Source organism: Physella acuta, unplaced genomic scaffold (assembly GCF_028476545.2).
Source record: "Physella acuta isolate Inbredline_101_S28 unplaced genomic scaffold, ASM2847654v3 ptg001157l, whole genome shotgun sequence".
Taxonomy (NCBI): Eukaryota; Metazoa; Mollusca; class Gastropoda; family Physidae; genus Physella; species Physella acuta.
In genome coordinates, this window is record NW_026732674.1 from 237,021 (window position 1) to 251,641 (window position 14,621).

The 14,621-nt window shown below is 36.3% G+C and overlaps 1 protein-coding gene across 8 annotated transcripts in view; it reads right to left on the reverse strand.

Annotated features, from left to right (window-relative positions):
- Nucleotides 1-14,621, reverse strand: part of LOC131956510 (anoctamin-4) — a 45,363-nt gene that overhangs the window by 19,927 nt on the left and 10,815 nt on the right. For 6 of the 8 annotated variants that reach the window (XM_059320993.1, XM_059320989.1, XM_059320990.1 and 3 more), the window contains exons 2-5: nucleotides 8,047-8,133; nucleotides 5,013-5,063; nucleotides 3,354-3,418; nucleotides 3,190-3,201 (exon numbers count right to left, since the gene is read on the reverse strand). In XM_059320993.1, coding sequence (XP_059176976.1) covers nucleotides 3,190-3,201; nucleotides 3,354-3,418; nucleotides 5,013-5,063; nucleotides 8,047-8,133 — 215 coding nt within the window. Of the gene's footprint in view, nucleotides 1-3,189; nucleotides 3,202-3,353; nucleotides 3,419-5,012; nucleotides 5,064-8,046; nucleotides 8,134-9,175; nucleotides 9,225-13,712; nucleotides 13,744-14,621 lie in introns of those variants that run through there. The other 2 variants (XM_059320991.1, XM_059320996.1) reach the window with 2 other exon arrangements.

Consider the following 14,621-nt stretch of genomic DNA (forward strand, 5'->3'; position numbering starts at 1 on the left):
TTTTGGCCCCACCCTAACATCAATTAATCAAATATATTGGCAATCCCCAATGGCAAATATAACTGTATACGAATACTTCCTCTTCAATTAATGTGCCAACAAATTTCAACACATCTAAATATAATGGTCAGGTTTCTAGGGAGTTTTTAGTCCACAAACACGATAAAATCTGGCAACTCCTACAGTGAAGAAGGAACAAGTATCTTTGTTAAACCTTTTTTCTGGTGAATAAACTTCTCATTCCCTGTTCATTTAATGAGCGGTGAACATGCGGTTAATAAATTATCTCGACACCGGATCTCACTGTTGTGATTATTATGTCAACAATGATCCTTAACTCTTGTGTCTCAGATAGAACAGACTGACCTCCCCTCTTAACCTTCACCACAAAGGCGCTTTAAATGTACATTTCTTTTTAAAAGGTTAAGATGTTGCTAGAGTAAGGTTCTGCATGTTGAGATAGTTGCAACTTCTACATAAAATAATAAGCAAGATCTAATCGAATTTGCGTAATTAGAAACAATATCAACCATGATGACTAAGTTTATAGGTCAACACGACCGGCAAGTTATATCTGTATATAATGTATATCAGAGGCATAACGAGGGGGGGGGGGGCGGGGGGGGGGGGGTGCGGACCGCACCGGGTGACACCATTTAGAGGGATTGACACCAAGGCAAAAAATAGCAAAATATATAGAGAAAAACTTGAGGGGGTGGTGCAAATCAAAAGTTTGAGGGAGGGGGGGGGGGGGGGGGCGGGGGTACAAATCGAAAATTTGTCCCCGGGAAGGGTCGCTACGCCTCTGGGGGGTGACACCATTAAGTGCCGTACCGGGTGACACCCGACCTCGCTACGCCACTGATGTACATACCTGTATAATGACTGGTTCATAAATTACATCATGCACTAGGAGATGAGGGCGTAAATTTATTTTAAACGTGATGGGGTTTAAGAAATGTGACACAGGATACATTTAAAAACGATTTTTTAAAAACTATGAATAGAATGTAATTTTTTGTGTGGCTAAAAATACGATTATTTCCGTGAGGGGAGGGGGGAAGAAAGAGGAAGTCTGGTCGAAACTTTGTGACTTTTTAAAAGAAGGTTCTGGGTTTTCGCGACGATGTGTACATGGTGTGACGCCATCTATCAACGCCCGCGACAGATTTCCTTAAACTCTAGTGTGACTCCAATTTCATAATTTAGAATTAATTTCCGAGCCATTTGTCAAAAGTATAAAACATGGTTTGACCTACTTGCTTTGGAAAAATACCCCCCTCCCCAGCTTATATTCCTAAAATGTATAAAATCTAAGCACCCCTTAACCCCACAATGACCTAAATCAGGGGTCTCCAAACTACGGCCCGCGGGCCGGATGCGGCCCGCGAAGTCCTCTCATCCGGCCCGCGGAGATCTATTTGTCCAAGTAAAAATCGTTTGTTGGTGATGGCTGAGGAACTTTGGCCAGCAAAAACAAAGACATACCTGGAAGAAACTGGCCCCCAAACTGAAATTTGATAGTCAATGCGGCCCTCGGACTCAAAAGTTTGGAGACCCCTGACCTAAATACAGGCAGCAGATGTATGATGACTTAACTGTGTTCTGGGATTCCCACGCCAACAGCCCTTAACATTATTAACAAAATGTAAGCCAAGTCCCAGTGTCAAAATGTGCATAAATGATTGAGTAGTGGCCAGGTGATTTCAACATTCAACGCGATACAAAAGTTCCTTTAGAAACTAAATATGCATGGGTCAACTGTGGGTGAAAAGAAATCAACCGAAAACCCAAAATTCTGTAGATAAAACAATACATTTTTGCAAACGGTTTGAGAGAAAGTGATAAGAAACAGCCGTCACCACTGCACGCGAATACCTTTTCAGACTTGGTTTCCCGCGCAGAGAGTAAAACAATGCTCTCGTCGTCCGTATCCTAGAATTGGGTGGTTTGGTTTTATTCTGGTGTCTCAGTGGGCTATAGACCAGTGCTACATGCGACTCAAGATTAACAAGTTAACCCTGGAGGCTACCCAAGGTCAAACAGTAGGTGCTACTGTAGGTCAACTAGATGCAACTGTAGGTCAGATAGGTGCTACTGTAGGTCAAACAGTTGATGCTACTGTAGGTCAACTAGATGCAACTGTAGGTCAACTAGGTACTACTGTAGGTCAGCTAGGTGCAACTGTAGGTCAACTAGATGCTACTGTAGGTCAACTAGATACTACTGTAGGTCAACTAGGTGCTACTGTAGGTCAACTAGGTGCTACTGTAGGTCAACTAGATGCTACTGTAGGTCAACTAGATGCAACTGTAGGTCAACTAGATGCAACTGTAGGTCAACTAGATGCTACTGTAGGTCAACTAGATACTACTGTAGGTCAACTAGATACTACTGTAGGTCAACTAGATACTACTGTAGGTCAACTAGATGCTACTGTAGGTCAACTAGATACTACTGTAGGTCAACTAGATACTACTGTAGGTCAACTAGATGCTACTGTAGGTCAGCTAGATGCTACTGTAGGTCAGCTAGATGCTACTGTAGGTCAACTAGATACTACTGTAGGTCAACTAGGTGCTACTGTAGGTCAACTAGGTGCTACTGTAGGTCAACTAGGTGCTACTGTAGGTCAACTAGATGCCACTCTAAGTCAACGCTAGAAGCTGCTATAGACAGTCTATTTTACCCGAATGTTAAAAACAGAAGTAACGCCGTACGAAGTTACAAAGGGCTGCCGGCATCATGATTTACGACACAATAGCACACATAATATTAAAGGCCTTGATGCCGGGTCCATTTTATCGTAGGGTCTATATTCTATAACTAGGAGGCCTATGTTTTCTATAAGTATGTATCATATATCTACGTATATATCTACGTATATATCATACATCCATAATATTTAATTGAAAATTGCACCTACAATATATATATATATATATATATATATATATATATATATATATATATATATATATATATATATATATATATATATATTAGTATTAGAAGACTATTTGCCCCACACAACCGTCAAGACTTAGTTCCAAACACATTAACCTAACAAGTTTATACGCCCTGCATGAATGCTAGTATAACAAAACTGTAGACCTAAGACACCTATTCAAACGTTAGCACTCAACACATTGCCCACACCCAACATTCAGACAAAGCTAATCTACTCACCTTCTCTTGTTCCTAAGGGAAAAAAAAAAGAAAAATCAAATACATTAATGTCTTTTTCTAAGCTACTCAGTATAAGAGCTAGCGTGGAAAACAGCTTAAAGCCGTTAAAATCTAATTTTAGCTCTACTGATTCGGTTAATTATCCCAAGGCAGCTCACACTTACCCCGCTCTGATTGCTGGCATCCACAGGGGCAGGCGGAACTGGGTCAGTGGAACTGTGATCGTTTCCTAGGAATAAATGTTACGTGTACATTCGTGTTACCTTGTGGCTTGAGCTCATAGCGTCTACAGTAAAATTGTATTGCTTGTACAGTATGACTAAGTACATGTATATACATCATTACAATATGTTATTTAATTTTGTAAATCGTAGAGCCTTTTTTAAAGGATAAATTTCCTGACTAAACTTACTGGATATATTTTATAAAAAGAAAATCGTAATGAAAGTTTGTTTCAGTTTGTTTGGCAATTGGGCTTTTTTAAAAATGGGATTTGGTATGGGATGTTGTTTTTTTTTGTTTTTTTTTTTTGGAGAAAGGCATGACTCTCCGTAGTATTCTGTGTGTTACAAATTGTTTTCTAGAAAAATTTGGTTTTATACTTAAGTTGAAATCTTTATAAACAGAACATAAACCTTAAACACCACAATATATATATATATATATATATATATATATATATATATATATATATATATATATATATATATATATATATATATATATATATATATATATATGTAACGAGACTATTTGCCTGTAGTGCCAAATGTTAACGAGTTCTGCTCGACAACGCCAAATGTTACCGAGTCTAACCACTCATTCTACACAACATCGACCACAGTATAGATACTCGAAGATGCAGGTTCGCTATTGATCCTTTTATTACATGAATCAAAGAAATGCTTCACAATAATATAATGAATCAAAAGGAATGCTTCACAATAATAGTCTGAATCAACTGACCCCCAACAGTCCTCACTAGTCTTCACATAACTGAATGCACATGTCTATCGTCCTTCTTAACACAATACGGCTAACCCGTTCAATAACCAACTTGATACTGCCACACTGACTGACTGATCGAGAGAGAGAGCTCAGCCGTCGCCTTCCTATATATCCCCTTCGTATTCGTAATCGTATTCGGTTCTATCATAATCGTAATCGTAATCGATTCTAATCGTTGCATCAGAATGTTAATTACGCCGCTTCTGTCGTACAGTCCGATTTAATAAGCCATCTGCATCCTGTCACATCAAAGTTGACAGACCGTATTGCGTTCTTATCGTATCGCTTCCCAAGATACTACGCCTTGGCTTTCTGATCGTTATCAGCCAACACCTGCGTTATTGCATCAGTCGTGTCAAAGTTGACAGCGCTGTACTGCGTTCCTATGTCTCTGGTAACTTCCCCTAGTTACATATATATATATATATATATATATATATATATTGAACAATGAATTATCAAAGCAGCGGTCATGTACGTTAGAAGACTGATGGACTAAGATTATAACATATTTGTATTTTATATGTGGTGTGTTGGATAAAAATTTTGGTCATCTGTGGCTTCACACGGCAGGGGTCGAGGGTGGGGTCCGGACCCCACCGTGAGACACTATCCCGGGGACGGACACCTAAGTCGCTAGCTTTAACCTGTAAGCCTACTTTGTCCATTCAATCGACCAACTTATTGAGCTCTACACATCTTGAAACACAGGTTGAAGCTACCCGTGATGTTGTGCTGCGTGCTGCCATGATTCACTTTTGTTAAACATTTTTGCTACCAAATAATTTCTAAACACACAAAAAAAAAAGACTTACCTATTGTTTTGATAGACAACACGGAGATGTCAGTCGACGTGTCTCCCATTCCTTTAAAAAAAATGAAAACAAAAAAGAACAGTTCAGTTGTTTAAATGGTTTGTAAATGCTTAGAAAAATAAATGGAAATAAAATGTCAAGTTTCTCGCTGCTTATTTGAGTAGATGTAGTAGAGCTAGTCTGTTTCTTTGACTTCCGGTAATATTGCTGTCAGATCTGAAAGGTTGTATCCTTAGAGGGTTCGATCTCTAGGGGGTAGATCCCTTGATGGTAAACCGCGAGAATATTGGATACATAGAGGATCTACCATCTCTAGAAGTTAGATCCTTAGATGGTAAAGCCCAAGAATATTGGATACATAGAGGATCTACCATCTCTAGAAGTTAGATCCCTAGATGGTAAATCCCAAGAATATTGGATCCATAGAGGGTTGGATCCCTGTAAGTTATATCCCTGAAAAATTAGATCCATGGATTGTTGGATGATAAAAAGTCATTTAAAAGTTTAAGAATCTTTACAAATATATTTAGACTAGAACAAATCTATCATAGTGTAGCCTTAGTAGGTTGCTAGGAAACATAGTGTATCAGTTTGTAGTTGCCATGTTTGGACAAAACTATTAGAACATTTTTTTTCTTTAATTGTAATGAAGAGGCTATTATGCTTTACAATAATAATTTTGTTGCTAAGCTTGTTTGTTTAGTAGAAAATATTTGGAGAAAATTATGAGTTTTAAAATGCCACAAATTATCCCCTGAACAAAAAAAAAATCGTCCAAGCAAAATGCGTAGATAGAAATTAAACTTTCAAAAACTCTTACTGTTTTAATGAAATTTACTTGAGTAAAAAATTAATATTTGTATAAATAATGTGATGAATTTAAATTTTCATTATGGGATTGATGTTACCGAAACAGATGAACTCTACTTCATCTGCCCCGTGTGTCTTGGGCACGAACGGGAAGAGATGATGATTCTAGGCTGTTATGCAAAACAAATTGGTAAAAAAAAATATTGCATTAGTAACATCATTTTAAAAATATCTTTAAAAAAAAAACAATTTATACACATTGCTATAATAATCGTAGTTAAACTGTTTAACATTGAATATAGCTTGTGCTAGTTACTTCCCATTTAACAACTCAAAATAACAAAGGAAGACAACCTACAACCGTCCCCTCCAAAAAAATGGTTAAAAATACGGGGACATTCAATAACAACAAAATATAACATACACATTTTATGTATTAATTTAATAAAACATGAATATTAGAAGCTGTATATGACTGTCTATTCTTCATAAATTTTAAAACTAAGATTTTACTCTAGAAACCCCTTAGCTTTATTAGATATCTTATTTTTATTTACATTTTAAAATACTTCAGTGAGTGATCTTATACCATTTTGAGACTTCTGACCGCATTTGGTTTAATTCTTACAAAAAAATCTAATATAAATCTGTTGAAATTACTTGAATCTCATTATTAAAATAGCTTATTAATTTTAAATGATTATCTTGATATTTGTGCCTGAATTCTAGGATACTAAATACCTAGTAACAATGGCAGAGTCCAAGAATCACACTAATCACAACTAGAATAAGAAACACCACCGCAATGGCATTCACAGGCCCAATTCCTACAGATATCAAGGGGGTTGATCCCAAGTTTTTGAAAAATCTGAAGTTTTCTAGAAAACACAACAAAAAGGCTGTTGCTGCTAAATAAATGTTTGTTAATAACTGCATGTAGTGTCGTGTCAGTTCATTAAAGTGAATGAGAAGTGAAACAAAAAATTCTGAAAAAAAAGCAATTAACAATAAAATGAATAATACTCATCGTTGGTCGCCACAACCCTATTACCGTCTAGGTCCACCCATCTCAGTGTAAAACAATAACCGGACATCAAAAGAAAAAGAAGTACAACCCCTAATAATTATTTTAATCTAGTTTTTCACACATTTGTCATCATGTTTCGGTACAAGCACTAGATTCTATATTAATATCTTTGAAACTATTTAAAACGACAAAATAATTAATTTTTTTAAATTGTTTAAAAACTTATTCAGGAAACAAAATCTTTGTTGGAGGACTGCTATGGATGAAGCTGTTGTAAAGGGAAACATGTTTGTAGTTTCTCATTTTACTCTACATTTCATCCTTGCTACTTATATTATTTTCTTTTTAATCCAAAATTTGTTTCAGCTCCAAACCCCCTACCCTCCAAATGTCCTATTTATATTTCAGGCTTCATTTAGGACTTCTCCTGCCCCTCCCTACTCTCCACAGGACTACCGATTACCCTTTAATTAATTAGTTACATTTTCCGGTTTTAAAAATTGAAACGTATTATGTATAAATAAACCTATGTATATGAATGTAAGTAAATGTCAGAAAAAAAGTTTAGCTATTGTAAATATTTATGGGTTAGCAGTCCAGCTCTCTACCGCTAGACCACTCCGTCCCTAACCCTAACCCTTTAATTAATTAGTTACATTTTCAGGTTTTAAAAATTGAAACGTATTATGTATAAAAAAAAACCTTTGTAAATGAATGAAAGAAAATGTCTGAAAAAAAGTTTAACTATTGTAAATAGTTGTAAATATATATCAGTCTTCACTAAATCGATGATGAAAAGCGAACAAGGAGGCAAGGCAAATGGACGCAGTGTACTACATGGCTGATGCAAACATAGAATTGAAGAAAGGATATAAGTAAACAAAAATCATTAGTTGCAGAAAATAGAATAGAACACCAACAGAAGGTAACCTTTGTCAGTTGGTTAAGACCAGAGTGAGTTTCTTTCAGGCATCTTTTCGCCCCCCCCCCTTGATATAAATTTCCGGTGGTAGGAGGCGGACACTGGTTATATAATTTTCTATTTCGTCCGTTGGTGGGTGGTTGCGGATGTGGGGGAGAGGGGAACGAGGGTTTTCCCGACGAAGATATGCCTGAAACAAACTCTAGTGACAAAATGCTTGGAAACCATACCGTTTTAGATAAACAGTGAAGAATACTTAAGATGCAACAACTTACCATGGCCTTCAAATCCAATTGGAGGAAGAGGTTGTAGGGACGCCTCATGTGGCGTGTGGCTCATATTTGAGTTGCTCGGGGTGACACCTAAACAGAAAAAGTTTGCACGTTTTACGTTTAAAGCTATGTTGAATGTAATTTAATTATAAAATATAGTGACGATTCGTATATTAGGCTTGTGTTTTATTATTTGCAAAGTTTTCACCCCTCCGTTTTTGTACTCAAATTAAAAAAAAAGTTGTTTTTATTATAAATAGTAGGCCCATTTATAATTTTTCTAGAGCTGAAGGGTTCAGCATACAAGCTTGAACGTTTCTCTAATTCATATACATGGCATATTTGTAATGAATACATGAATAATTTATAAGGACAATATCAACAAATGGTTCAACAGGAGAAACTTAAAATGTTTAACGCTAATCCACAAACTGGTCAACAATAATTCCAAAATGTTGAACACCTTTTCAAAAATGGATAACCACATGACTACTGGGGACAGAGTGGTCTAGCGGTAGAGAGCTGGACTGCTAACCCGTAAGCTCGCATTCGAATTCGGGTTCAAGTCAATGTATCGTCCCTGAGTCCACCCAACTGATGGGTACCTAACTTGGAAAGTAAAGGCGGCTCTACTGCACTTGCCCTATAGACCGTTTGAAAAGGGAACTTTACTTACATGACTACTAATCATGGCATTTATTTTATTTGATAAGATTAGTTAAAACACTAATTCAGACCATTACTTTGTAGTCCGATTGTCAAAAATAAAATCAAGACAATTCCCACTTATTAGGCTAGAATTAATAAATGGTCGATCCTTGACCCAACGATCAAAATTAGACTATGATAATAACTATTATAATAAATGTTCAACATAGGATGCGAAAAATGGTCAACACTGGACCCACTAAATGGTCAACACTGGACCCACTAAATTGTCAACACTGGACCCACTAAATGGTCAACACTGGACCCACTAAATGGTCAACACTGGACCCACTAAATGGTCAACACTGGACCCACTAAATGGTCAACACTGGACCCACTAAATGGTCAACACTAGACCCACTAAATGGCCAACACTGGACCCACTAAATGGTCAATACATACAACCTCCAAGAATAAAACTCACAACAAAACCTCGGCCTTCAAATGCTGATATCAACACCATTAACTGTATTTCTGTTAGTCACCAGAATTAATTAGAATAATTAGTGAGCCAATTTTTTCGTGAGCAACATTTGGTAGCAGTCGACTCACCGGCTGACCAAATGGCGCACGAGCTAAAAGTAAACAAGCACGGGGCTATTTCTTCACGCGCATTTCACCAGCCGAATTCATTCGCAGCTCAAGAGGCAATACCGTAATTTTGTGACGGTGTGTGATGATGGGGAGGGGGTCACTTTTTTGCATTACAAAAAAGCAATGTTAGAAAACTAGTTTTGGCCGTTATAATAAACTAGGCATGCTGCCCAGCTTCGCTTAGGCTTTCGAAAACATTGAGAATTTGAATGCTTAATTAATTCGCCCGAGGGTCGGTCTACGACCTCAAGAGTTATGAAGAGGTTCCTCCGTGGACATTTTTTTCGATTTATAGCTCATATAAGGTACCGGTCAGTCGAGGTCAGTTTTGACCCCCTCATCGTAGACTTTTCGGCCAACCGGCCCCCGTGTTCTGTCGCCCCAAGGCAAGATCCTGCCAAATTTGAAGCGCCTGCGGCGCCGGGAAGTGCCCTATCGGACACCCGACAATCTAGATCTAGATTCCTAATAGAATTTTTTTTTTAAGTTTAGCCCGAGTATATTAAAAAAAAAATACATTAACCACGTTGACTTGGTGTGTCTCGAACCCGCACCACCTGCGTTGTTAAAAGTACACTAACATATCCGCTATTTAGGCACCTGATGAAATACGGAAAATGAAACACGTATTTTAAAATCTTAACTTACGCGAATATGCCTATTCTTTCAAATTAATTTTTTTAGGCACCTGATGAAATACGGAAAATGAAACACGTATTTTAAAATCTTAACTTACGCGAATATGCCTATTCTTTCAAATTAATTTTTTTATCCCAAATTAGCCAGTTCCAAACAAAGATTTTGTATTAAATAAATAAGTCTTGAAATAGTTTAGTCCTAATATAGAAATTTATTTTTGGTATTGATTTTAGAGAAGTTAGAGTCTAAATCTAGATCTTAGCGTCTACGTCTAGATCTAGTTATTGCGTAGATTTAGATTTAGATTTAGTCTAGATCTAGAATCTCTAGATCTAGAATCCAAATACATAAAATAAATTTTATGAGTTTAGGCCGGAAAAATTGTATTGTATACATTTTAAAGTGTACGTAGATCTAGATCTAAATCAAATTTGAATGAAATAGTTCATTTCTTTTCATTCTAAACACGGCAGATGACGTCATTAGTTAATGTATAAGCAATAGCGACGTCACAGTTTTATGCGTTCTTTTTCACATATATTAATGCTTTTCCGGTTGCATAAATAATACTGTTTCTCTATATTCGAATACGCCTTTATTTTTTATTTTTCTTCTTTAAATAATTTTGTGGTTATACATTTAAAACATCTAACATATTTTTTTCAACAAAAGTCCGTAAAAAGTTCTCGATATATCGCTGCCGATTCTGACGTGATGTCCGGCGAAAATTTTTTGCGGACAGAGAAAGAGAGAGAGAGAGAGATGTGCGAACGTGGGGATTTATAAATTAGGATTAATTTTTTTAGGCACCTGATGAAATACGGAAAATGAAACACGTATTTTAAAATCTTAACTTACGCGAATATGCCTATTCTTTCAAATTAATTTTTTTATCCCAAATTAGCCAGTTCCAAACAAAGATTTTGTATTAAATAAATAAGTCTTGAAATAGTTTAGTCCTAATATAGAAATTTATTTTTGGTATTGATTTTAGAGAAGTTAGAGTCTAAATCTAGATCTTAGCGTCTACGTCTAGATCTAGTTATTGCGTAGATTTAGATTTAGATTTAGTCTAGATCTAGAATCTCTAGATCTAGAATCCAAATACATAAAATAAATTTTATGAGTTTAGGCCGGAAAAATTGTATTGTATACATTTTAAAGTGTACGTAGATCTAGATCTAAATCAAATTTGAATGAAATAGTTCATTTCTTTTCATTCTAAACACGGCAGATGACGTCATTAGTTAATGTATAAGCAATAGCGACGTCACAGTTTTATGCGTTCTTTTTCACATATATTAATGCTTTTCCGGTTGCATAAATAATACTGTTTCTCTATATTCGAATACGCCTTTATTTTTTATTTTTCTTCTTTAAATAATTTTGTGGTTATACATTTAAAACATCTAACATATTTTTTTCAACAAAAGTCCGTAAAAAGTTCTCGATATATCGCTGCCGATTCTGACGTGATGTCCGGCGAAAATTTTTTGCGGACAGAGAAAGAGAGAGAGAGAGAGATGTGCGAACGTGGGGATTTATAAATTAGGATTAATTTTTTTAGGCACCTGATGAAATACGGAAAATGAAACACGTATTTTAAAATCTTAACTTACGCGAATATGCCTATTCTTTCAAATTAATTTTTTTATCCCAAATTAGCCAGTTCCAAACAAAGATTTTGTATTAAATAAATAAGTCTTGAAATAGTTTAGTCCTAATATAGAAATTTATTTTTGGTATTGATTTTAGAGAAGTTAGAGTCTAAATCTAGATCTTAGCGTCTACGTCTAGATCTAGTTATTGCGTAGATTTAGATTTAGATTTAGTCTAGATCTAGAATCTCTAGATCTAGAATCCAAATACATAAAATAAATTTTATGAGTTTAGGCCGGAAAAATTGTATTGTATACATTTTAAAGTGTACGTAGATCTAGATCTAAATCAAATTTGAATGAAATAGTTCATTTCTTTTCATTCTAAACACGGCAGATGACGTCATTAGTTAATGTATAAGCAATAGCGACGTCACAGTTTTATGCGTTCTTTTTCACATATATTAATGCTTTTCCGGTTGCATAAATAATACTGTTTCTCTATATTCGAATACGCCTTTATTTTTTATTTTTCTTCTTTAAATAATTTTGTGGTTATACATTTAAAACATCTAACATATTTTTTTCAACAAAAGTCCGTAAAAAGTTCTCGATATATCGCTGCCGATTCTGACGTGATGTCCGGCGAAAATTTTTTGCGGACAGAGAAAGAGAGAGAGAGAGAGATGTGCGAACGTGGGGATTTATAAATTAGGATTTTGATAGGAATTGATCAAAAGACTCTATGTCGACAGAGTTCTGACAAGATTTTGGAAAAATATCGATGTTTTAAGAAAAATTCAACAGCAGTTTTGAGGGGGGTTGTAGGCTGAGGTGTGACGTCATTTTAGGGGGGGGGGGTCTGGCTTTTTGTGACGACATGTGACAAAGAGGAGGGGGGAGGTAAACATCGTCAAAATAAGCGTGACGTCATTTATGGATGACCCCTAACTAGAAGTAAGGGTGTTTAAGTGTGAATAATAATACCCGTTAACTTCCCGCATATTACCAGTGTTATTAAACCTATCACCTCGTCTACCCCTAAAACTGTACAAATAGTATTATCTAAACAAAACCTTGGCTGTCACTTGAACCCTAACACGCTATCAATACAAAGTAAAACACTTTAGTGGGAATCATGGCTTGTATAGCACCAGGACCAATCGTTCAAACAATGTATACACAATGGTACGATAACCAATCGAGTTGGTTAAGGAACCGCGATGTGAAAAGGACGGTACGGCTATTGGGATATAGGGAAAGTATCCCAAGAGACGAGGGGTTTATCGATTCATGAATTTTACTTACACAAATCTTAGGCATACAATCTTACACGTACAAATGCTATGCATATTTGTATATGTATATCTAACTGATATTACTCGGATAAGTCATATAGGTTAGGTAAGATTTTTACATTTTATACCAAATAACGTTATGTAACGTTTTCTTAAACCAACACACCTCATTTAATTTTTATATTATAACAGGCAGTGTTTCTCCCAGACTTTTTCTCCGAGGGGGGGGGGGGGGGGGCTTGATATTTTCGGGGGGGGGGGGCGGTCAACATTTTCCGGGGGGGGGGGCGGACACTGGTAAACGTTTTTTTTTATATACATTCCATGTCGTTCGGGGGGGGGGGGGGTCGGTATAAACTCTGATAACAGGTCTAAGAGCCGCCGCCCCCATTCCCACGAAATACAACTCATTCGGACACAATAAACATTTTGTGTATCCCATTGCGGGAAATCACGTCATTTTAGAGATACCATTTGTTATGTTTTATTAGAAGCCAATGCACAGCCTTTTGTTAGGTTTAAAGAAAAATGTCTATCAAAAGCCACTAGTGTCAACATATTCTTCCAAACATTCTAGTAGGCATACATTTTTTTATAAAATTAAAAATAAAATAAAAAATAAAATTCAATACAATATCAAATAAAACACTGTTTAAAAAAAAACAGAATTACTAAAAAATGATAAACCACTTCTCCCTCCGTAAGAGCATGCCCGTAAGCCTTCGTATTAGTGTGGTTCTATCACGTGATCTAGAGTTTCACTGGATACTTTTAGTCAATATAATGTTACCTACTACGAAACACAACAACGAAGATAAGATGGATACTCTACTGTTGGTTATCCACATGGATGGCGTACAGCTATCCGCATTCAGAACTGTGTTCACGCTGAATTAGCGACGCTATGCGTGTTAGGAAAAAATATCACCTCAGCTGAAATGTATCTCACTTTAAAAAAACAAAAACACGCCCCAGAACACGCAGCGAGTAATCCGACGTCAACCACGTAAGCTTTTACGTATTGATCCCGGTTTTCTTGTTGTTATAGCAACGCACCCAGTTGTCAAGGCAACGGAATCTGAGTGCGCTAGCAATCCCCGCGGCCAATAACGAAAGGAAATTACTCTTTTACTTAAAGGTCGAAGTTAGATTACAAGCGAGGATCAGTTGCCGGAAACACAAATTATCTAAACATGAGGGTTGCTGGATGTCTTGATGGTGGTAAATCGACAGTAATTTGTGCCGAACTTCTGATGTCGATTCTGCTAAATAGTTGGACTCGTAGACATAGTACTCGCATTTATGTATTGAGACTCACGATACGGGTGTTTATACTAAGGTCATAACTTTTATATTTTGGTCATGATTTATGAAATGTCTCATTCATGTTATAAGAAAATGTCAATCATTTGGTAATGTCGCGAAATAGACAAATCATACAGCCTAGTGATGAAATGACAAATATTTGGTTGCGTTTAATAAAATGTTGGTATTTCTCTATTCTATAACAGGACTATTCTTTGCTGGTACCTTAAAACGAACTCTAAGTGTAACTTATAACCCTAACAGGAATCCCAACCAGTTAGATATCGTTACTTATCAATTCAACGTAGGACTTAGGTATACAACGTAGGACTTAGAGATATGCAACGTAGGACTTAGAGGTATGCACCGTAGGACTTAGGTATGCAACGTAGCTTAGAGGTAGGCATCATAGGACTTAAAGGTATGCAACGAAGGG